Source organism: Lepus europaeus, chromosome 11 (genome assembly GCF_033115175.1).
Source record: "Lepus europaeus isolate LE1 chromosome 11, mLepTim1.pri, whole genome shotgun sequence".
NCBI classification, from domain to species: domain Eukaryota; kingdom Metazoa; phylum Chordata; class Mammalia; order Lagomorpha; family Leporidae; genus Lepus; species Lepus europaeus.
The window spans coordinates 41,510,864-41,536,684 of record NC_084837.1 but is presented as its reverse complement, the minus strand read 5'-3'; the positions used below and the strand labels follow the sequence as shown (position 1 = coordinate 41,536,684).

General features: G+C 39.8%; 1 protein-coding gene across 2 annotated transcripts in view; it reads left to right on the top strand.

Moving 5' to 3' along the window:
* The window catches only part of NPAS3 (neuronal PAS domain protein 3), a 913,697-nt gene that overhangs the window by 451,272 nt on the left and 436,604 nt on the right, over window positions 1–25,821 (top strand). The window contains exon 4 of one of the 2 annotated variants that reach the window (XM_062205293.1): window positions 2,387–2,463. In XM_062205293.1, the coding sequence (XP_062061277.1) occupies window positions 2,387–2,463 (77 nt within the window). Of the gene's footprint in view, window positions 1–2,380; window positions 2,464–25,821 lie in introns of both variants that reach the window. The other variant, XM_062205292.1, reaches the window with a different exon arrangement.

Below are 25,821 nucleotides of genomic sequence, written 5' to 3'. Positions count from 1 at the left end.
ATAAAGAATCACCCTGGGGTAGAAAACAGATTTTTCTGTTTTAAAGCCATCAGTGCGATGTTTTGCTTCTGAAACAAACTGGGAAGCTGGGAGTAGAGATCTGTATATCCTATTCCAGCTGCAATATTGCTTGTAATCATCACTCTTTAATTATATTTTATAAATTTCCATATTGAAAAAAATGTTCCTTTTGTTTTCCTCTTGTGGGTACTAATGCTACTACTTCGCACCTAGGCTGTTTGCAAAGTGCCTTTCATCATTGCAGATGCTAATTCACAATTGCAGCTGAGAACTCCCTCCTATGGAACAGCACAATAATAATAAGTGCATTTGTATTATAATCCCTACTAAGCTATTGATCCAACTGACCGACTTAGTAACTGAAACGAAACAGAATTATCCCTGCAGCATTTTGCCAGAATTTTTCTGTCAACTCACTGAAAGTGCTTTTAGAAGTGAGGAAGTAGGGATTCTGATTTTATTTTCAGTGAGGAGTGTCTAGGCTTGTGAGAGCTGCGGTTTGTAATCAAATTTTTTTAAAAAGTGGGAAGATGTGAGGCATTTACTTATTGGAAATGTAGAAAATACATGCATGTTTTCTACCATAAGTCACTGTAAAGCAACTAGATTTTTGTGATGTTTGAGAACTAAAAAAAAAGAAAAAAAATACCCAGAAGAAAAGTCAAAGCAAAATGATATTCCATGTAAATTTCAGATTCTAAAATTTTATTTAAGGTGTACAAATTTCATGTATTTTCTCTATAAAGATTCAGGAACATAGTGATACTTCCCACCCTACCCTCCCTGCCACCCATTTTTAATGTTTACTAAGATCTATTTTAATTATATTTTATACTCATAAGATTAACCCTACAGTAAGTAAAGAGTTCAATAAATAGTATGAAAAAAAAAAAAAAAACACTGTTTCTCAATAGTGGAGACATGGGCTGTTGAAAATCATTGAATCTCAAAATGTCAATTTCACTCCTATAGATTACCTTTTACATCCTATTAATTACCACAAATCAGGGAAAAATATAGTATTTGTCTTTTGGGGATTGGCTTATTTCAGTAAGTATAATGGTTTCCAGTTGTATCCATTTTGTTGCAAATGACAGGATTTCATCTTTTTTTTTTTTTTACCTCTATGTAGTATTCCATAGTATAGATATACCAGAATTTTTTTTTTGACAGGTAGAGTTATAGACAGTGAGAAAGAGAGACCAAAAGAAAGGTCTTCCTTCTGTTGGTTCACTCCCCAAATGGCCTCTATGGCCGGAGCTACACCCATCCGAAGCCAGGAGCCAGGTGCTTCTTCCTGGTCTCCCACGCGGGTGCAGGCACCCAAGCACTTGGGCCATCCTCCATTGCCTTCCCCGGCCTCCACAGAGAGCTGGACTGGAAGAGGAGCAACCGGGACAAGAACCCGGCACCTATATGGGATGCTGGCACTGCAGGCGGAGGATTAACCAAGTGAGCCACGGCGCCGGTCCCACCAGAATTTCTTTATCCAGTCTTCAGAGTTGATGGAAATCTGGGTTGATTCTATATCTTAGCTTTTGTGAATTGAGCTGCAATAAACATGGGGGTACAGATCACTCTTTCATATACTGATTTCATGTATTAAGTCCACTTTTGTTAAGGATGACAGAGGCCCCTTGAGTGACAGGTGCCTGCAGGGGCATATGTTGTGGGTCAGGAAGGGGAGTTAGTAGAGAACAGTGTATTCAGGGACTCCAGGTAAGAAGCACTTGCTGTTCGTAGGAGGCACTGTTGGCTGAGGGGCTGTCTGAGCATCTTGTCCATTCTGTGGCATAGTTACACATGAATATTCAGAAATCCAGCCATCTTAGGACAGGACACTAGAGCAAATGTTCATGACTGTGCATGTCTTATCTAATCTATTGCCCTGACTAAATTGTGATCCAGTTGTTGCTTTAGAAAATACCAAATGTTTCCTCTTGGCTTGTCCCTAGCCTGGAGGAAGTGAATGGTTTAGATACTACTCTGGGTGGGGTACTTTAAAAACATCAATACCTCCATTTTAAGAAAAACAGTGTATCAATTTCTACTAAAGGAATCTGAACATCTGTTTTTACCCTGTTTAGGAAAAACAGTCCAAGTGGTAAAAGTTTTTTAAAGCATGGATGTGGTTCTTTAATGTTTCTCAAAGTTGACATTCTGAGCTGAAAACTCAGCCAAGGGTGTGCTTATGCCCAGACAAGAAATTAATAATAATCAATGTTTCTTTCAGATCTCATTGATAGTGTAACTAGGTAGTGATGTAATTAGAGGGAAATTAAGCTGAAGGTATACAATCAGAGCTCCAACTTAATTTTTCTCCTTCTTTTCTTTCTTTCTTTCTTTCTGTCTTTTTAAGTTATAGGTGCACAACGAAGGAGAAGCCCCAGTGCACTAGCCATTGAAGTATTTGAAGCACATTTGGGAAGTCACATTTTGCAGGTACTTTTAAAAGAAAAAGAAGCTTGCTTATGTTTTACTAAGAAAAATCTGTACGTTTAGTCTTTTTCTACAAGTGCTTTTTAACACTATTTATTTGACTCTTGTTACCTTGGAATTCTGAAATTCTTATGAATTTATTTTTTTTCTTTTTAGAAAGCCATCCCTTGAGAGAATATTAATGAGAAAGGGAGGGCAAGTATGATTTGTGCTGTAATAATTTAGATGAATTGCACTGTTTAGTTGATGTGCAATGTCTAGTACCTGGCTGCTCCCAGAACAATTGTGTGTGTGCTGTACTTGTAAGTGGATATGTGCGTGTGTCTCTAGAGCCGTATATTGTTTTGGGGAGAGCAAAGTTTTTTGTGACACTATTGTGACATTTTTCCGTGTCGTCAAGCCTCAGTTCTTTGCTTCAGTGTGTATTCGTGTTTCCGATCTCAGTGTTTCCCTTGCCAAGTTAGACATCGCCTGGGTGGAGTTATAAGTATATTTTTAAGTAAAAGGAAGCTAGTGATAATTGGTTTTGCCAATGAATTTTGTTAGAAATAATTGTGCAGGTTACTAGGATGTAAGTGTACTTACTTAGCCCTATAGAAGATTCTTCTGGAACTCGGCACCTCACACAAAATCTTTTCTTTCTGGAAACCATGCAATCAGTTCAGCTCATCTGCCTTTTTCTGTTGGTAATTGTTCTGATTTTTTGTTCCCACTTCCAAGATATATTTTTCCATGGCCAAACCTTCTTTTAGCTATAGAAGATATTTTACATGGAATTATAAAAACAAAAATGTTTGGGATAGTTAGGTAGCGTACTGTGTTGGAAAAGGAGTAAGTAAGCTTTGGGGCTAAATAAAGGTATACTCTAAACTCCTGGTGATTCTGAGTTTTAAAAACAAATAACCTCTATGGGGCTTTCATTTTCTATATAGTCACAAGTCCTACTGAATTTAGAATGGTATTCTTTAAAGTATGTATACTTTGAAACTGTTAACCAAATTCTCTGAAAAAAATAGTTTCTGGTCAAATCTCAGTGATTCTCCAAAATAGTTTCTTTGTTTGCAGTTTCAGAATCACTTGCTCAACAAATGCTTTTTCAGGCCTGAACCCAGAGTCTAGAGGGTGAAGTCCAGGAATTTGTGATTTTGTCAGACAACCTTCTGAGATCTTTTTGATGTTCCATCAGGCTGAGATGTCACAATTCATATTGCTAATTTTAAAGCCCTGAGATGTCTTACTTTGCTTATTCTAGTTTGATATGTAGTTCTCATTATCTCATTCATATTTATTAATATCTCATGGAAGTGGTATTTCCTCACACATGCTTTGGGAGATGCTGCTCTGTTGGGTACATGAAATTTGGAATTACCCTTGCAGTAACCCAGGATTAGTTGAAAGGATACTTTAGAGAGGATCATGTTTATTTCCAGATCTTCACATTTTTAGTTCCTTCTTCCCTCTGCATACTTTGCTCAGAATCTACATTGTAAGTTTTGTATGGGCCATGACATATGTATATATAATTACATTATGATGTGATTCAAGACTGCCTGTTTATATTCTGAACTACTTGTGCACGAGACTTAGTCAATGATTCATGGTATAACTCCGGATTATTACCTTCTGAATTATTTCTGGAAATGACGACTCCTAAATTGTAGGGGAAAATTGACTTAGGAGTTGCCAAAATTTAAAACTAACAGAAAAACTTAGGAGTTTGATTTGAACATAAACTGAGTATAAAATATAATAAATAATGGCTGTTCCAAATGCCAGCTCAACATTTGGGTTCCTTGAGACAATAGAGGATCTAGAATGAGAACAGAGCATCTCCAAGCTCTTCTGCATCTTGGAGTTACTTACCCTCTGTATAGATACGACACTTTCAGAGAAAAATGTACTGTTGGATGTTATCTGCAGAAGAGTAACCTGACTGGGGAGCAAAGTAGAAATCATATTATTGAAGAGTAGCAGAAGGCCTGGGGGAATTTAGTTTGGGAAACACATGACCTAAAAGGGACATTAATTCCCTCTGTAGGTATTTGAAGACCTCACGTTAGAAAAATAAAAAAAGGGAGGGAAGGAAGGAAGGAAGGAAGGAGGAAGGGAAGGAAAGAAGGAAGGGAGGGAAGGGTGGAAAGAAGGAAGGATGGAAAGAAATAAAGGAAGGAGGGAGGGAGGGAGGAAGAAAGGAAGGGAGGGAGGGAGGGAGGAAAGAAGCAGAGAAGAAGGAAAGAAGGAAGGAAAATTACCTTAATATGAGAAAACTTCCCAATAGGGCTGGCCATGTTTGCAGTATGTTCAGAACTGTTGACTGCAAGGGGAAGTATAGGTGGCTTAGGAGGGATAATTTGGAGAAAGTCAAGCATCTGGGGGTGATTGCATTCTATAATCTTGAAACTTCCCTTGACAGTGTTCTTATTACCAATGGTTATGAACTTGCAGAACTATTCAGCACTCTGAATTGAATGCTAGGAGTGTGGGCAAGAAGAAGGTGGGAGGTAACCATAGCATGACTCTGCCCTAACCTGTCTCGTCCTTGAGCACACAGGCTCCCACCTGCACCAAGCGCAATAAGACGTCAGTGTTCTGTCAGGATGACTCCTGCGTTTTGTTTCTGAAGAGTCTGTAGTAGAACCTGGTTGATTTGTAGAACCTGTAATTAATTCTTCTATCTTTCCTTTATGTCATTTCTTTATTTGCCAATATTTGGTAAAAACTTGTTTGGCCAACACAGTGCAGGGATGGTTTCTCACTTTGCAGTGGCATAATCACCCCCTCAAAGAAATGTGCGAATACTTAATAAGAGCACAAATTTCACTGTGTGTATATTTCACTGTGTATTGTCTCAGACCAGCTTGCAATCACCTAGGGGAAAGAAGAGCTAGTAGAACTCATAAGGTGAGCAACATCACACAGCTCAACTACTATGGGACTACAGAAGAGCATGTGAATTTGCTAAAAAAAAAAAAAAGTATCCAAGAAGCTTTCTCAGAGTTGTTGAGAGAGGAATAGGAGCTTATGAGGCAAAGAGAAATGGCATGGATGCCAATCAAAGAGAACATCAGACACAAAGGCATGGAAGCAAGTAATAATGGCTTTGGGTTGGGAACTATTAATAAGCTTGATATGATGGCCACTTCACATACAAAGGGAACGCGTTAAAGAGGAGGTGCAACATTATGAAAGGCCTGGTAACCCTATCTGGGAAGTGTGGACTGGATTCTCTAGCAGTGAGCTCATGTTGAAGGCTTCCATGCCAGAGAGTGGCCAAGAGAATGTCTTGGCTTATTTCTGAATTAATATCTAAATTAATATCTAAATATCTAGGGAGTCTTTAAGTTGCGAGAAACACAGAGTCCACTTAGAAAATTGTAATAATGGTCTTAGGCAATGGAGATCTCCAAGATGGGCTCTGTGAGTGGAAAGGCTGGTGTGGAGTTGAAATATAATAGGTGGCATGTGGTCATTAATTAGACATAAAATGCTGTGGAATGGCAGGATTTAATAATGACCACCAGTTGCCTAGACTAGTAACTAGTTGTCTGATGATGGTGTTACCAGAAAGAAATTGAAAGCCATATTCTCTTAAATAGCCAAATTGATATGAGCCAAGCCAAAAACACTAACGACAGACGTGTAGAGGAATCAAATAAATCAAGCAATAGGTTGCAAACCCGTTGAAGTGATAGGGAGTAAAGGACGGTTACAGAGAGGCAGTGCTGGGACATGTCACCACTTAGGAGGCAAGCAGGAGATGAGAAAGGAGTAGAGAGGAAGGAAGAATAAACCACAGGATTCCATTGTGCTAGAGGAAGGACTCTTAATAATGTCAAGGTAGCTAACCAATGCCAAAAAGAGGCCAGAGGTTCTGTCAGTTGAAGCTGCTCCAGACAAGGCTTAGGTGCAGAAGACAAATCCGGAAGGTCAGAAAGAGGAATCTGAATGTTTGTAGGAAAGAAGGGGTTAGAGGTGAGAAGGTGGAAGGGGAAAGGGAAAGTTGTGAGTGTGTATTTTCACCTCTGAAATTCACAGAGCTGGGCATTAGGTACATGGAAAAATAGATGAAAACTAAATCTGTTGGCTGATAATTGTATTCTTTAGTAATAAGTCTTTTGGAAGTTAATATCTGATGGTCATCTATGTGTTAAGAAATGATTAGCTCCATTATTATTAATGGCTAAGTGCCATTCTGTACTATGGATGTATCATAATTTTTTTAACTATTTTCCTGCTATTGGGTATTTTGATTGTATCTGGGAATTTGCATTTATAATGCAAATACTAACTGCCGTGTGTGTGTGTGTGTGTGTGTGTGTCTGGCTTCAAGAAATGTGTAGTCTAGATATATTTTAGCATAAATTCATTTCATTTTTCTATGTAGTAAGTTTAATGCATTGTGCTAAAACTCTGCTTATGTCATCATTGAGTACTTACAGTATGCACCTGTGAGACAGGTGCTGTGATTTTTGTACATCTTTAAGCTGAATAAACTAAGACTTAGAAAACTTAAATAACTCAAAAGTGCATGTCCATATAGGAAGCAGAGTTATAACAGAGCCCAGAGCACTAGCACTAGGTTATACTTTGAAAGAAATGATAAGAGAATTTTAAGAGACAATGGTGATAAGATGAAAAAATTAAGCCATGTATGAGTATAATGTGAGTGAGCAGAATTAGGGAACTGATTGAATTTGGAAGGTAAAGTCAATACAAGGTAAAAACCAGTGTATGGCCGGCGCCGCGGCTCAATAGGCTAATCCTCCGCCTTGCAGCGCCGGCACACGGGGTTCTAGTCCTGGTCGGGGCACCGATCCTGTCCCGGTTGCCCCTCTTCCAGGCCAGCTCTCTGCTGTGGCCAGGGAGTGCAGTGGAGGATGGCCCAGGTTCTTGGGCCCTGCACTCCATGGGAGACCAGGAGAAGCACCTGGCTCCTGCCATTGGAACAGCGCGGTGCGCCGGCCACAGCGTGCCAGCCGCGGCGGCCATTGGAGGGTGAACCAATGGCAAAGGAAGACCTTTCTCTCTGTCTCTCTCTACTGTCCACTCTGCCTGTCAAAAAAAAAAAAAAAAAAAAAAAAAAAACAGTGTAGGGCTCAGGAAATGCCTGGCTTCACAATACTAGGTGCCAGGCTTCCATAGGACCTGTGCCCCCAGTGATGTTTCTTGAAGCGCATACCAAGTACTCCTGGACAGAGAGGGGTAAGGAGTGAGTGTGGTGATGAATTTCTCAATTTTTTTGTGTGTACCCTTTTTTATTCTAATATGTATTGTTGCTCTGTGTATATAATCAGGCCTATATTTTACGCAAATTGAGAAATTTGAAGAGAGCTTTTAAACTGTAACTCTTTATCCGTGGAGAGGGGGAAAATTAGACTTAATGGTGATTCTATCTATGCAAAATCAACTCTCTCCAAGCCTGTTTAAGATCAAGTAATCCAATTCCAGTGTAGGTAGACAAGCCCAAGACCTGGACTATGTGGTGTGCCAGGCTAAGGCCAGCATTCATCCAGAAGTCTCACGACTGAATGACCAGGGTTATCGTCCTATTGAACTTGAAGGTGTTGCAGGTGTGAATTTTATGACAGAGGCATCTTCTGCAAGTGAGTTGAGGATTCAAGAGAGTTCAGCCTTGTAACTGCAGGGCTGTGAAGTAGAGCTCCTGGGCCCAAGTCAACCCGTGTTGTTTGTCTGGGAAGACGTTAGCTCAGGATTGAGACTCGCACAGTTTGCAGCAGGCTAAACAAAAATCCTGGCATTTGAGGAGATTGTGATGCAGGCTCTTTCCTAAATGCTTGGAGGGCACAAGTGACTAAGCACAAATTTCATTCCTGTTTTAAAAGTTCTGTTTGGGTATTAATGGTCTCATTTCATGATTTCCTTAATATGAAAGAAAAATAGGAGTAGTATTTATTTGCACTTTCCCAATGTAGGGACCTGATAGAATAATCACATCTTACCTTACTGAGGCGAAACAAGCACAAAATGGTAACAAATATTATCTTTGTAAGTCATAAAATGAACTACTGGAATGATTTTCCCTCAGGTGCTAGATTTATGAATGGAGTACTTTAATTATTTGTATGCCTGTAGCAGAATGGGTTGCTTTTTCCATTCTGTAAATAATACTTAGGTAATTGTTATAAAGTTGCAATATTGGCTTTTCCATACTCTGCATTAATTTTGTTTTTCTCACCTCACAGGTGTTGAAACAATCAAGCCTAGTATGTGCAAGATTTTTAAAGTTTGTATTCATTGTCAGCACATTACATTGAAATATATATGCATATAAATACACACATGTTTCACTACTGATATTGAATAATACTTGTCATTATTAATAACTGTCATGTACCTACATATAAAGTAATTGAAAAATAGTCTTTCCAGTGACTTGCTTTGGATCATAAAAGAAGTAAAGTTTTTTGAGTTGCATGAATATAGTCATCGGAAGTACTCACATGTTTATGCACAAATTACACAGAAATGCCTTTGCCATTTAAAGCAAGTCTCAGGAACACAAAAAGAAAATTCTCTAAGAAATGCCCTAATGGGAGCCCACATTGTAGCGCGGCTGGTAAAGCTGTTGCCTGCAGTGCCAGAATCCCATATGGGCACCAGTTTGAGTCCGCAGCTGCTCTGTTTTCCATCCAGTTCCCTGCTAATGGACCAGCAATGGCCTGGGAAAGCAGTGGAGGCTGGCCCAAGTGCTTGGTGCCCTATAGTCATATGGGAGACTTGGGGGAAGCTCCTGGCTTCAGACTGGACCAGCACTCTCCATTTGGGGAGTGAACCAGCAGATGGAAGATCTCTCTGTCTTTCCCTGTAGTTCTGCTTTTCAAATAAATAAATAAATCTTAAAAAAAAAAAAGAAGAAGAAATGCCCTACATGGAGGTAATTCTGAAAGTGCACTATCCATGTGTGCTTGATGGTATTATATGAACCCTCCTGTGTCGTTAATTCTGCATTGCTTTTGGCTGTAATGGAATTTTTGTGTTGTGCTTATAACATTCAAACTCCAAACTGAAAGAGAATCTTGTGGGCAGACCTTTTGAGGGAGACTGAGAAGACCCTCCACGTGCATTCTATGACCATAACAGCTGAGGTTCTTTGTCTTGAGAGTGGATCAGAAAAGGCTGGATAGAATGGTGACATGACTGCTTGTCTTCTGCACTATAGCCAGGGAAATCATTGTTCTTACACAGATAATGTATTGTTACGTGAACTCTCTTAAACAAGACAGTGATGTGGCCAGTAGTAGACAGGATACATATTTTCTAAAAATACTGGAGGAGAAGGGAGTTCAGATCTAACTCTTTTCTATTTGTCAGGCAAAGTAATCGAAGATTTGTGTGGAAAAGATGGATGCTATTATAGACCTCAGTGAACTGTTAGACATCATTAAATGTGTGTGCTTTTTTTTTTTTTAAGAGAGAAAGAAAGTGAAAATTTGCATTGCTGGTTCATCCTTCAAATGTCCACAACAAAGTTAGGAACAAGGAACTCAATCCAGGTCTCCCACGTGGGTGGCAGGGACCCGAGCACCTGCGCCGTCACTACTGCCCTCCCAGGGTCTGCATTTGCAGGAAGCCAGGGCTGAGTGTCAAACCCAGGCACTGGGATGTGCATCTCTCACTGGGATTTGTTGTTGTTGTTGTTGTTGTTTTAATTTTGTTTGTTTTTTTCACTGCTGTAGCACCTTCAACAGTGGACTACAGAATCAGTTCACACAATAATAAGAGTCTGTATTTAGAGAGACTGTTAGGGATAGGATTAGATTTAGAAGAAAATTGGGTCAATATTTACATTTAAAATTCTGCATTTCTGTTGTTAATTGATTTTTTATGTTTGACTAAGGGAAGGTGCTGGAATCAGTGTGGTTGGTCCATATACTCATTTTGTCATGTATCGTTATTGTTAGACAAATAAGAACATATAGGTTCTCTACCAGAAATATTTAACAATTTGTGGTTGATGTAATGAGGACAACAAAATAAACAGCATATTATTATTATACTTTTGTTATTGTTCTAGTATTTATAGACACAGTTCCCCTCCTGTCTCTGAGACCAGCCAGTTGTAGAAGACTAAGCAGATTATGGTAGAGAAACTAAGCCCGCAAGACAGGCAGAGGGAGCTACTTGTAGCAGTGTGGGTGTGTGTGGGGAATGCCTCATCAGCTGTCATCAGTGTCTTCTTTAACCTCATGCAGCCAAAGAAAATACAAGGTTGCCCAGTACCATTTAAACATGAGGAAGTACCATTAAAACAAAGGAGAGTGAGTGCCACTCAAACAGCTACCTCATCCAAAACTACAAGTTATTATTGTGTTAGTAGGCTGCCCAGCCATGTCAATATTCCTCTACATGTGATAGCAGTGTTTTCCAAGGGCTTGTAGCAAAGAATGTGAGACGTTCAAGTTTGTTTTTTATTTTGTTGATGAGTTAGAATCTCACTTTGATTGCATTGACACGTGTATATAGGAAGGAAATGCTTCTCTCTAGGAAGTTGTAACTTATTTCTGAAGGCTTTTGTTGGTGTGATGATATCCTACTGGACATCTGAGCAAAAATAAAATTAAGTGATTGCAGATAACAGAGGTGTTCTGAATTAATGTCTTCACCTGTGATAGAGAAAGGAGAGAAAGGTGAGTGACCCTATAGCCTCTCTATGATCCAAAATGGTAAGGAAATGTAAAACTAAATATAGAAAAGGAGAAAGTTAGTGAATATATTTGCATATGCAAATTAGCTTAATTGATACTGCTTGCCTCTACAGGGATTTTTCATTACAAACTGGAGTGCTACATTGTTCAGCTCATATTGAGTAATTTAGTAACTAATGAGACCAGTTTGCACTAATTTGCATATGATAAATGAGCTTAATTGCAGTAAATAACTTGGAGGCATAATTACTTAATTTTCCTGTGTTGCACGGCTTTTAAGTTCACGTATGAACAACTCAAGATAATTTTGCATATTTAAATTAGTTGCTTTTAAATTTTCTTGAACAAAAAAAAAGGAACACACCTTATCAATTGAGCTATAAAACAATCGAAAGTAAGTTTACAGTTTTTGCTAAAAGGAAAGAATAGAAGGAAAAGCAGACATTGCTTTAGTCTGTTGTTCACCCCTTCTACATCTTCACCTCAAATAACATCAGTGTTGACATTTAGGAAAATATTTTAATGTTGAAAGTTAATAATGAAAGTTGTGAGATGACCTGGGTTTCTTTGTCTATATTTTCATATTATTTGAGAGAGAGAGAATATCTATGCACGTGTTCACTCTCCAAATACCTACAAAGAGAACTCCCTGGGAATTCAGTTCAGTTCAAATCCAAGTGATTGAACCATCATTGCTTCCTCCTTGGGTGTGCATTAACAGCAAGCTCAAGTCAGGAGATGGAGCTAGGGATTGAACCCAGGCACTCGCAAGTGGGACACAAGTTTCTTAACCACTGGGCTAAATGCTTGCCCCTGTCCTGAGTTTCTGTAGAAACATGTACCTGGGTGAATCACAACTTTTGATACAGGGTTTATAAGAGAGATGTGTCTATGCATAATCTACTTGAGTAAACTGATAACTGGAGCAGACGGTTGGATCTCCCATCTGGAATATGCATTTTCTTTAAGTTGCTGGGCTTTATCGAAGAGAGCATCACTGTGTCCCTAGCATTAATTTTTCTATCGAGATCAGTGTTTCCTACTTACGGAAGGGCTTTCATTGGAGAATCTTGGTGTGGCTTGCCAAGAATTATCTCAGTGGTCTGCACATTATCTCAAGAATGCGTGTTTTATCAAAACCTCCATTCTCAAAATTGAAAAGCAAAAGCATGCAGAGTTGATGGCAAACTTATTTCATAATATTGTATTGCCTTAAAATTTCACTTTGGGAGAAGAAGCTTAATTTCTTGCTCAAAATTAAATTAACTTACTAGGCCATAGAAAAATCATATTCATGATTATGAGAAAACATTGTGTAGTTGTAAAAGTGTAAAAGCTCTTATTTAAAAACCATTGGTGCTTTACCTCATTGTATACAAAAGCAGCAGGGGACCTGAGGGCTGTTCATTTGCCATGATTTGGGAATATAACTCATGAAATTTTACTCTGGAAAGCTCAAATCCCACTAAATTCAGTATAAACTCCCCATGTTTTTCAGAATGGGGCCAGAACAAGGACTAATGTTAGTATAGACAAAGTAAAATGTGAGTCCTTCATACATATAACAGGTTCCCAGGAAATATCTGATGAATAAATCCTAGCAGGAAAATTCACATATATCCTCAGAACGAGGGCCTCGGTTCATCTCTGTGTTCACAGCTCAGTTCTTATCCATACCTTCTAGACCAGGGACAGAGTATGGCAGATTCATTAAGTGCATGGATTTTTTGACATCTGGCCAACCTGAACTTGCCTCCCTGCTTGCTCTCTGATTAACTGGGTAGATCCAGAATGTTCTCTAGCCCTCTCTAAACTTCAGTTTCTTCACCTTTAAAATGGAGAGAATAGCATTAGACGTTTTCCTGACAGGTATATTGCGAGGATTAAATTAGATAGTGTGATTAAAAGTGCTTAGTACACAACCTGGCATATCGAATGTGCTTATCTGTAAATATTTTTGTCTGTAAAATAGAATAATGTACAAGTTTGGACAAATAGAATAATGTGCAAGTTTGGAAGAAAGACATTAATGCTTTTCAGGAACATTGTCAGTGCAGAAATACAGAAACATTACCAATAAAATACTCTCTGAGTTAAAACAGAATAAATAATTTTCATTGAACACAACATAAATATTGACATTAATGTTATTTACAGCTGCCAATATGTGTTAGTTCAGGGTAAAAGGTTTAAAGTTTGGTAGTAAAGATGTAGTTTTACCTTGAGAAATAAACATACTTCTGTGAGAAGTCAAATGCATTGTCAGAATGCTGTCATTAGCAACTCGGAAGCAAGTGGACAAAGCAAGAGGCTCTAGAGTGTGGTTTCCTTTAGATTAAAATGTGATGTGTCATCACTCTTTGTATATGGTATGACATCCTCAGCTTGCTTAGAAAAATGGGAATAAGCAAGCAGTTGCTATTGCAGATGAGCTAGAAGGTAGAGCCAGTCATTGTCCATTGGCATAACTTATGTTTGCAAGACATGGATGAGCACTTGGGACCCTGTTCATGCACATTGCACGAAATCAGTCTTCTGCCATGCCAAGAGGGGTACATTTCTGCATCAGCATCAAAAGGGAGAATTCAGGAGGAGTTCATGATGGTATACATGAGGACATGTATGCCATGAACATATCACCAGGATTTTTATATACTTTCTAAACTGATTTTTAGAGTAAACATATCGTTGTTTACTGGGAAGTTGTGTGAGAAGTGTAGCTGAGGGGAAGGGCTTTGAGGTAACTGTTGTCATGGAGGAAAGCTGTCCTGTTTGATTCCTGCAATGAAAATAGTGCTAATAGCACATGGAGACTTTCTGGTTGTAATAAATCTAAAAATACTAAGCTTCAGTCCTGTGCAGATTTATGGAGTGCCTAAAGACTTGAGAAAATGTTGGCATACCAGGATGAGCCAAGGTTTTGCCTGTCAGCATTCCCACTGTGAGTGGAGAAGAAAGGGAAAAGATGGACACAGCCCAGTGAAACAGAGAGTCGTCTCCTTTGAATCAGTTACCCCTTTGTTGGCATGCCTCTTCATGCTTGTGTGAACTTGAGCAGATTCTTTCAGCTTGTTCAGCCTCAGTTTCCTCCTCTGACCGTGTACTGTGAGAACTAGGTGAGCTGCTATACACAGTGCCTAGCTGTGGTGAGAAGTCGCACACACAGAATGCACAGTGAGCTCTCAAATAAGTTGGTGGTGGCAGAGCCCAACACCTAGAAGCAATGGGCAGGAATCAGACCACCCAGCCAGTTCACTCCATTCATACACACACTCACAGTCCCCAAAGCAGAGCAGCAGTGTGGCTGGGGTCCAACAGATTTTGTTTGGGGTATGCTGATAACGAAGGTTGTTTGCAGAGTCTAAGAACATATCTTTAATTCTTTTCCAGCACTAAGGGTGACTGAATGATTTGAAGATTAAAGTGGAATGGGAAAATAATTATACTATCAGTTATATAAATGGACAGAGATCTTAGAAATGAAAGTCCATATGTCAAATATGAATATGAGTAAATTTGAGATTTTATATACATATATATGTATATGTGCATATATATGTATGTGTGTGTGTGTGTGTGTGTATATATATATATATATATATATATATAAATATCCTGGAGCAGTTGAAATCTGCAGAACACACTGGGACACAGTGGCTTAGAGGAATCAAATCAGAATTACTTTCAGATATTTAAAAAATTTTCTAGAAGAGCTAAATGGAACACAAAAATTCAACAATTATATTATGGTGTCAAATCTGTAGTCTGTTCCTGGCTTTTAAAAATCAGATTATTACAGAATAATCTGTAAGTAGCTGTCTATGTGTGTGGGAAGAGGGTCAAAGACCTCCTTTATAATTGTACAAAGTAGAGGAAGAAAAGAAAATGTGGAAAAATGTGAAATACAGGCAAGCCATAAGAAGAAACTAAAGCCCAACTATTTGACTTTCTGTAAATCAGCTGAAGTGGAATTAGGATCCTGGTCTCTTGAAAACAGTTGGGGATGGAACAGTTGATTGCAAGAGGGGACTTCCAGCTCTTCTCGTGATTGATTGAGGTTTCCAAATGGTGTTATTTCTCGTAAGCCTGGCCTGCATAGTACCAGACTCCTTAGAGACCAGAGAAGGCTGTTAAGGGGGGACTATGGGAATCCTGCTGAGGGCGCTGCAGGCGCCATGCTCTGAACCCCAGGCCTGCACCTGCAGGCCGGCCTGGGCACTGGCGCAGATGGCCCTGGTCACCCTGTCTCCAGCTGCTTTTGTTCCTGTCTGCTGGCTCCTTGTGAATATCACTTACCAGACACTTCTCGATTCAGGAGTTGATGATTTACAATTGCGAGGTAAGGAATCCACGGAACAGTGTCATTTTGTGATACAGCAGTAGAACCCTAAGAAAAGAAAATGCCATGGCATTTTACTTCACCTCTGTTGGGAAAAATAAAGCATTTGGAGAAATGAGTGAAATTGTTATAAAACTCTGTTGTTTGGAGTGAATAAAATGGGTAGCTAATGGTTAGATTTCCCACACAGAGGCGCCTAATCAAATTCTTATGAGGCCGCGTAAGGGCTATAGGGATTGTGTAGCCAGAGCAGCTCTTTGCCTCATTTCTAAAGAGTCAGAAAATGCAGGTGACCCTTTAGGTCACTCGAAAACGGCCCTCTGAAGTGATCCACTCTTACGCTCCATTTTAGGGTGATGCAGTGTTTTGGTTTTGTCTGGGGTAAAGATTAGAACAAGAGCAGAATTAACCTAAAGAAATAGAAAATTCTTTTTTTTTGTAAGTGGTTGGTCCATGAGTTCTCCATAAATACAAAGGCAAATGATAATATCAATGACTATTTTAATTGCATCTTTAATCCATAAGGGTAGTTCAATGACATTTTAAATTATACTTTTAGAATTGTAGTCACATAGAAGATAAAACTCACAAACTATTTAATAATGCATAGTTAGATCAGCTGTATCCTCTCTTGAGATCACATTTAGGTGGACTGAATGTAAAAGCCCAGTCCAGAACTTAGCATTTAATCTTCCGGAAGCCATTGTTAAGTCTTTCTAAATATAAAATACCCTTGTCGGGTGCTTTGCGTGGGTACCTATTATCTCAGCCGAATGAGCTAGGCTATATTATTTTTTGAAAAAACTGAGAATTGGATTGTTGTAGGTCAAGCTATTCTTAGTCCTGGAAAGTTATTAATCAGCTTGGGATATATGTGAGTGATTGGTAATTCATGCTAATCGTTTCAATTGACTTTGCCTGAACACTACAATACAAGGGGTGTTCAGAAAGTTCATAGAAAATGTAAATTAGGAAAAAGCTGCATGGACTTCAGTAATGACTTTTGCACAAACTTGCTGAAGTTCTGCCATGTGGTTAGGTTGTTTGGGGTGGGAAAAAAGTAGTCAAGTGACTTGCCTAAGGTCCTGTAGCTGTCACTGCTAATAATGGGAGTGTCTGGGCTTCGAACCGTGAGATAGAAGTGAGAGCAACAGGGAAAGAGATTATTAGGGAAAAAAGTATAAAATTATTTTACAGTAGTTCTTCCAGTGACATACTTTAAGCTATGGTTTGAATGGAAACTAGGGGACATGCACTTTTGTTTAATAAAGAAATATTTGCCCTGAGCAGAAGACAACATTTTAAAGCTTGTCATTTCATTCCTGGGAAAGTATTTGAGGAAAATGACATGGCTCAGCCCTGTTTGCTGACCATTTTGGTGTCTCCTGCTGAGACTTGCCATTTCCATAGCCAGTGGGCTGTACTGAATCCGACAGAAGCAATAGATCATTAGCAGAAATGGAGACTCGGGGCAGCCTGCAGAGACAGAAAGAGGGGGAAAGTCATTTGGGGCCACATCAACAAAACTGCATTTAATAGAATCCCATACAAGTGTGTTTGGGGATTTAGCTTGATTTTCAGAGAAATTTAAGCTTTTAAAAACATAAAAGTTTCTCCTCGCTCCTAAAGAGTATCACACCTAGTGTGACAGTCTAGGTGGGAGGAGATACTAGTTTCAGCTAGCTGTGTTTTATCTTGTCGAAAAACAAGGACTTACAATCCATTTAGTGAAAAAAAAAATCCTGAATTTTATTTTCTTACTGACACCAGCATTAACCTTGAGATCTTTAATGCATAGCAGTAATCCAAAGAGAGATTATACTATTTATTTCAATCAATATCTAAATTATTACATTGTATTTCCATGATCCTTGGAGATTTCTTCTGGATTATGGTAGTTGGGAGGTGGAATGGAGGGGTCAGATTTTGCCCATGGGATCACTGCCCATTCTTTTTGGTGTTTATGAATTTAGTTATCTTATATGCATAGTACCAGGCTCCTCTTAAATGTAGACCAGTTGGGCTGAGGCAGGAAAAATGACAGACTTTGTATTGGCAATAAATACTCATTCATGAATAGCTTGCTGTATAAAACTTACCCAGCTCAGTTCTTGGGAATATGTAGATGTTCCTGTTTTCAAAAAATGATAATACATTTTTGTATCCTAACATGGAATAAAAGGTTCAGTGTTAGAGACAACCTAACATTCTAATAATTGCATTTATAATTTAGTTAATATTCATATTTTGAAAATATCTCACGTTTAGATATCCATGCATGTACTCACGTATGTTTTTTGGGACAAAAATTCTAAAGTGGTTCCATTCATGTCTTAGGTCTCCCAATAGGTTGTAAGTAGTTTGGAGATTGTCATTGTATCTTTTGTGCCCTTGGAGGAGGCTCCATACATTTGTAGAATTGACTTGAATTTTTATAGAAAATACATGTAACTTCTAACAAATTGATAATTATCTCTTTTCTTTGGGCAGTATTATTTAGTCAGTGCTATTAAGTGATTCTAAGGTATATTGTTAACACTTGAGGAAGACATTTACATGCTGGGTACCTAGTAGGGTTAATGTATTATGCACCCAAGTCCCCATGCTCCAGTATAAGAAAATCCTTCTAAGCCAAGAGGTCATTAAGAAAACATTGTCCCATCATAATGTCATTTTCCCCTTAATTTTCTGATTACTTACATTTGGTTTGGTCCTAATTATGAATACCTTTAATTGCTTTATCACAGCGATGATTAACTGTGCCCAAGTCAAAGCCCTTTGAAAGAGGACAATTCCTTCTAACGGCTGTGCATGAATGTTACAGAATAGAGATTTTCCAGCTTCCAGAAGGCAGGCTGGTTAGCTCTCTTAGAGTTTAAAGCATGTCTCCCTAAAAAACCCAGGAGCAGTTTCATTCTGAGCTTTTCAGAACTGGAACACAACCCTTGGAACTGTACTTTTCCCCAGCACATTATGACCTGCTGCTTTATTTATGTGAATCGTTTTGCCAGAAGATAAATATTGGAGATACAGTATATACCAGCTGTTCTCTAAAAAAGGTAATTTTAAAAAAAATAATGCACTTTAAGATCCTGGCTACGTTGGTCTCTGCTGTTCTCCACTTCTGTTTGTAAAATAGTGATAACTCAAAGTTTACATGTTTCTTAAATTATAAAGTTTCAAATAGAAACTATGGATGATTTCTTGTTGAAATGCTTGGTACTTACCAGCCTCAGTTTTAAACAGTATTTAAGAAGTAGTAGATATTGATAAGGGTGATTTTGTTTCATTTTTAAATGAAAGTGCCAATGTCAACCTTAAGCTAGAAAAGAAAGAAAACCCTGAGTTTGTATCTTCTCAATGTTATTTAAACATTTTAGCTTCAAATTTGCAAACCAAAAATGGTGAGGTAGTAATACAGAGTTCCCATATGTTACTCCCTCCTGCCACTTTCCTTATTAGCATCTCATTATCAGCACCTCTGCAGCAATTAAGGAACCACACCCAACTTCCCCTAGTTTTGTTTTTTTGTTTTAAACCAAACTCCTTTTATCTCTTCCACCCCTCTGGTAATATTAAGATTTAGCTTCTATAAAATGTACAGGTTTTGAGGTTTTTATTTATTATGAGAACAAGTCATTTTCATTTAAATTAAGCACCTGGCATTATTTCAATGTTTTGGAAACCAGGCCATTTTGCTCTCTCTATTTAAACATTACATCCATTTCATGTTGTTTTTGGAAATATCTGTTCATGTGTCAGTCACAGTGACACAGATCATCCAGGAATCTGATTGGTAGAATCCACATCAATCACTCACTGGGCTTTCTTCGCGGTGGGTTCTGGTCAGGCACTGCTGCTCCCATGTTGTGGAGAAACCATCACAGAAGCATGGTTACAGATTATCTCCCACAGTGCGTTTCTTCTCATGCTAATTTTCCCTGTTAAACTACGTAAATACACAGTTGCCTGTCACTGCTTTAGACACTGCACTGTTTCTACTCTGTGGATGTTAAAAGAAAACTTGGTATTTAGGAGCTGGAGAAACGACACCGGTGTTTTAAGTTTCTCTTGGTAGATTTTGGTAGCCAAGAGCGATGAAGCAGGTATGTTCCTGGAGTATTGCAAGTTGTGCAATGATCCTTCGTCTGCAGTTTGAAACCCACTGAAGTCTAACCAGTGCCTGGGAGCACACACACAGCAGGGCGGCAGCAGACTGCTCCCCAGCAGAGCGACAATCAGGTCTAGCAGAACGTTCAGCTGTGGGGCCAGGACAGAAAAGCTGACATCCAGATGCCACTGCTTTGGAAATCTTATCTGGAGTTGCACATATGGATCCTGCATCTGCTCGGGTTATGCCACCAGTCAGCATCCAAATTGACACAGCTAGGACGGCATGAATAGATAGAAGCATGGGTATGTGTCTGGAGCTTTGTTCCAAGACAGCTGTCAAAGACAGAGATGCTGATCTTCTGAAAGCTAATTTTAAGAAGACCGCTCTGGGCACTTAGAGTGATAGGTTTGGAGCAGCCATGATGATTTTCATCCCTGAATGTCCCTTGGAGAAGGAAGCTGTGGAGAGGAATGTTAGATATGTGGGTTTGTACCTGAGCACATGTGGGACTGCAATTTTGAGGACAGTCTCATAATGCTCAGGGAAAGTTAGAGCCAAAAAAATTATTGACAATGCTTTAAATCAGTGCATGGTAAAAGGCTCTGGGTGTACTTGCTCTACCATAGAAATGTAGCTAACAAATCGGATAGGGACAATAAACAATTTCCCCTCTCCCACCTGAAAACCAGAATAGAGGCTCAAGTCCATTAACTGTACTGGCCTTTCAGAAAGTACTTTTCTTATCTCACCATAATGGTCCCAATAGCAAACTGAATGATTGGCTATAAACAATTCACCTTCTCATCTCTTTCATCCCCCAGAATCCTGACAAAAAGAAGAATAGGTTTATCTCTTGCTATTATCTCAAGTTAGTATCTTGAACAGCAGTGACCAATGGGGAAGTATATGTATTGGAGTCCGATTTATATATCTACTTTCAATTTCAGCCATTTGTTTATGTAACCTTCTATCTTTATTGAAATCACCAATTCTGGATGGTAACAGGTTAGCAATAAGAGAAAAGAATGGTTTGTCATGTCTATTCTTTTTTTTATTTTTCTCTGTATTGGGAATCCATTTATCAACACTCTTGGAGAGTTTTGCTAAGTACTATGTTTCTTTTTTAAAGATTTATTTATTTGAAATATATGGTGACAGAGAGAGGGAGAGATAGAGTGAGAAAAGTCTTCCATCCATTGATTGTTGCTATTGTTGGCATTTGGGGAGACAGTCTGGGCCACGTCAAGCCAAAGCCTGCAGACCGGAAGTCCATCTAAGTCTCCCACAGGGATGGCAGGAACCCTAAACGCTTGAGCTATCAACCTCTGCCTCCCAGGCTCATTAGCAGAGAGCTGTATTGGGAGCATGGGGTAGCTGGGACTTGAACCAGGCACTCCGATATGGGATGTGGTAGCTTAATTGTTGCACTACAGTCCCCACCCCAAGTTGCTATGTTCTTCCATGTATTGCTATGATAGCTTTCTAGTTAAGTTATAGAAATGTTTATAAGGCTTTAAACATTGTTATGAAAGTTCACAAATTTTGCAAGATAATGCATTAAATTGTTTGGCATTAACCAGATTCAAGTGGGCATTCTCACATGGTATTTGTAAGTATTCCAGGAACTCTTTTGCAACTAGATAATTTAGCACAGAAAGTATGCAATTTTAGTGTTAGTGACACTTCTAGATCACTCTTAGATATGTTCTGTCCATGTTGGGTATGGCCAAGGTTGTGGTATTCTCTTTGATCTAACTGATAGAACCAGGGTTGGTTGAGTCTGGCCCCTGGAACTTACTTTTTATAAATTTATTTTTTTTTATTTGAAAAACAGAGAGGCAGAGAGAGAGATGTCTTCCATCCACTGGTTCACTCCCCAGATGGCCGCATCAGCCAGAGCTGTGCCAATCTGAAGCCGGGAGCCAGGTGTTTCTTCTGGGTCTCCCATGCGGGTGCAGGGGCCCAAGGACTTGGGCCATCTTCTACTGCTTTCCCAGGCCATAGCAGAGAGTTGGATCGGAAGAGGAGCAGCCGGGACTAGAACTGGCACCCATATGGGATGCCGGCGCTTCAGGCCAGGGCTTTAACCGGCTGCACCACAGCGCCAGCCCCTGGAACTTACTTTTGAAATACTTTCATTGAAATGAAGGGAACAATGTGGAACCAGGAGCTCAAATCCCTTGCTTCTCAAGCTAATGTAAGACCTGGACTTTATAATTTGGACTCTGCCCTAGCCCAGAGTTTCACACATACTCATACACCATTTGTACCCAGAGTTTGGTCTCTGCAACATCAGACCAGTTGTGATAATTTTAAGCTACCTCAAGGCTATATGACCAGGAATATCCTGCCCCAAAGAGGCCTGACTGGCCAGAGTTCACAAAGGAAGCTTGGGTATTTGAGCTTGGATGCTTAGGGTAGCACTGGGCCCTGGTGTGGAACAATACATTCTCTCCTCAAACTTCACCTCCCATGCTGCTAATATTCAGTTGCCTGGAGCTTACCCAGGGAGAACGTCAGTGCTGCTGTCCAGCCATCATTCAGTTATCCATTTTTCTGGGCTGAAGGTACGTTACCTCATGGGAAGATTATCCCAGGATGTCTCATGCACCCTAGGATGGTCTTCATTCAGATCAGACATCCGGATGTACAAGTGCAGCAATCCAGGGCCGCCTGTATTTGTTCCAAAGTCCTACGCAGAAGGCAGGAGAATAGTGGGAAAGTGGTAATGCCAGAGTAGACTCCTATTGTAGTCCCCAGAGTGAGAGTTTGGAGTGGTGGTGGGTCTCATAAGGGCTTCTCAGTGAAAGGATGGTTTATTCATTATTTCCCAAATTAAATACTAATCCATCAGACATGCATTTATATCATTGTTTCATGAGTCTTGGACCCTGCAAGGAGATGCTGTAAATACCAAGAAATAGTCATGATGTTTGTTCTTGTGGATTTCTTCTGTCAGGCTAAAGAGGCAGATATAGAAGTAAATAATTGTGATAAAATTCAACAGGAACAAAACTTGACGTGTGGAAGACTTAAAGAATGAAGGAATATTCAGGAACCTTCTAAGAAGGCTTGAATTCTACCTTGTAGAATCAAAGATGTGCCATAGGTGGTGTGACCTTGAACAAGACCTCCAGGATTGGTTGATGTTACCTAGTGGAGAAGGAAAGAGTGACACCCAGGTGGAGAGAAGGGTGTGATCAAATGGCCAGGGCTTGGCAGAGATATAGTAAATGGGCCTGTGTGTTTACAGTGTGTTGGCTGTGGAAAAGTTGGCATTGGTATTCTGTTCATTTTGATTAAGAAAACTTTTATTATTGAGTACGTATTTTATGCTAGCATGGAGCTGGACTCTGGAATATTAATGAATGATACATCCCTCCTTCCAAAGAATATATGGAAAAAATTATGGAAAATGTATATTATGAAAAAAAAATTGAGCATGGATTTGAAGTTTTTATCTTTTAATTCCACTTTTCCACAAGCCTTTCAAGGTATATTCTTTTTGTAAAGGTGTAGAAATTCACAGGGATTTCCATGTGGTGGGTGGAGGGGCAGGAGATGAGTTTAAAAATAATATCAAGTTGAGACCAAATGTCAGTGCTTAAGGTTTAGTCTTTACCCTCAAGGCAGAGGGATGGCCGGCGCCACGGCTCACTAGGCTAATCCTCCACTTGCGGCGCCAGCACACTGGGTTCTAGTCCCGGTCGGGGTGCCAGATTCTATCCTGGTTGCCCCTCTTCCAGGCCAGCTCTCTGCTGTGGCCCGGGAAGGCAGTGGAGGATGGCCCAAGTGCTTGGGCCCTGCACCCCAGGGGAGACCAGGAGAAGCATCTGGCTCCTGCCTTTGGATCAGTGTGGTGTGCTGGCTGCGGCCGCAGCATGCCAGCCACGGCGGCCATTGGAGGGTGAACAGAAGGTGAGATAGTCAAAGAGCATGGTGATGAGGCTTGGCCTGGATATATTAGTGAGCCTGTAAAGGGGAAGGAGCTAGAGATGTTTCAGAACCAAGAACCTTACACTTCCTCCTTACAGGTGCAGAAACTAAGGCATAGAAAAGGAGCTCATTCAAATTCATAGAGATAGCAGTTTATAGCACTGAAATCTGCACAAAGGCAACCTCCTGTAAAGACTGCTTTCCATGATACTGGCTAAGTTTTAAAGTGGAAGGTCTTCCCTATATCTATTTCATAGGGGTGATGTGAATGCAATGATAAAACCCATGGAAAGCCCTTTGCACTATGCCTACAAATAGTAAGGGCTTCAGACCTGTTACTTTTATTACTGTTTTCCTCTTTACCATTGTTGTGGCACTTTGTCCATTGTCTGACTGTTCTGGGAAAGATTACCTCTGGCTATGCTGTAGACTCCTAGGCTCTATATAGCTAACTGAAGGCACAGTTCCTGCAAAAGGTACAATGAGTATATGTTGTCATGTAAGATACACAACACACTCCTGGCAAAGCTTTGCGTGAAGGTAAATAATAATAGCACTTGAAAACAAGTAAGTGAGGGCAAGCATTTGCCCCTAGCAGTTAAGCTCCTCGTTGGGAGGAGTGCAACCTGCATCCAAGTGCCTGGGTGATGGGTGAGAGTGCTGTCTCTGATCCCAGTTCCAGTTTCTTGTAAATGTGCACCCTGGGAGGTAGCAGGTGATGACTCAAGTAATTGGGTCTCTACGATTCACATGAGAGAACTGGCTTGTGTTCCTGGCTCCTGATCCTATCCTAGCTTAGCCACAGGCTATAGACAGGCATTTGGAGAATGGACACTGTCTTCTCTCTGCCTCTCAGAAACAAAAAGGAAATGGGTGATCATTATCAGATCATCCATGAAGACCATGTAAACAATAATGTATGATTCTTTTAAGTTTTTTTTTTTTTTAATTGCAAGGCAGAGAGACTCAAGGAGAGACAAAGGTAAGAGAGAGAAATAGCTTCCATTCCATTTGGTTTGCCCCCCAAATTCTCCCAAGAGCCAAGGCTGGGCCAGAACCACAGCTGGGGTTTGGGAATTTGATCCAGATCTCCCACATGGGTGGCAGAACTCCATTGCTGGACCCATCACTGCTGCTGCAGGAGTCTGAAGTAGCAGGAAGCCAGGGCCAGGCACTGAACCCAGGCTCTTACGGGGATGTGGGCATCTTAGCTGCCAGTCTAAATGCCTGGTCCTAAGGGATTTTTAATAGTAACCAAATCATTGCTCTTTAAATACTTTTCAAACCAGCTTTACCTTGGGAGAAACAGAAGTTGTAGTGGGAATGTAATCAGGATAATACAAAGGTACTTCAAAGAGTTCATTAAACAATGAAATTGAAAGATGTTTATTTTTGGTGCAATAGTTTTGAAATCCACAATTGTTTTTTTGATAATCCACATTTTCCATGAACTTTTTGAAGAGACTTCATTCGCTGGCCATCCTAATCATCCCACAATAATTAAGTTACTAGAAATTAAACTTCATGCTATGTTTTAGGCTCGACCTTGTAAGTGAAAGAACTACACAAGCGGGTTCTCTTCTTTTCTCAGTCACTTGTAATGTGTTATTTGCAACTCTCAGCCCTCATATGTTCTTGAACATTTTTATTTATTCATTGGTTTAACAAAGAGTGAGGGAGGGAGGGAGGGAGGGGGAGGAGAGAGGGAGGATGTGAGGGAGAGAGGGAGGGAGAGAGAGAGAAAGAGAGGCTCTTCCCCAGGGACTGAGCTGAACCAAAGCCTGAAACTGGGAATGCATTCCTGGTCTCCTCTGTGGGTGGAAGGGACCTGATCACGTGGGTCATTACTGCTGCTTTATAGAGTCTGCATGAACAGGAAGCTGGGCTCGGGAGCCAGAAGCAGGCATTGAGCACAGGCGCTCTGATAGGAGGAGCTGGTCTTAACCACCAGATCAAAAACCTCCAAATCAGCTTTCCTGTCTTGTAGGGCTTCAGGGAGTCCATTAGGGGTCGCTGCTTGGGGATGAAGCCACAGCTTTAATTGTATTGGGAAAATTTTAGGAGTACATATAGATGAAACGAAGAGGTTAAATTTATCCTAATTATTCTTGCTCTTGAAAGAATAAGCTTAATTTTTTTCATTTAATTTTATACCTAAAATGTGATTTGCTCCCTTCTGTGAAATATAACAATTGCTCAGGATTTTTGTAAATCAATACAAATAATTGTTGAGTGAGGCCTGTTTCCTTTTTGTTGTTCATACTTAGTGCTTGTAAAATTCCATTATGTTTTGACTTGAACATTAA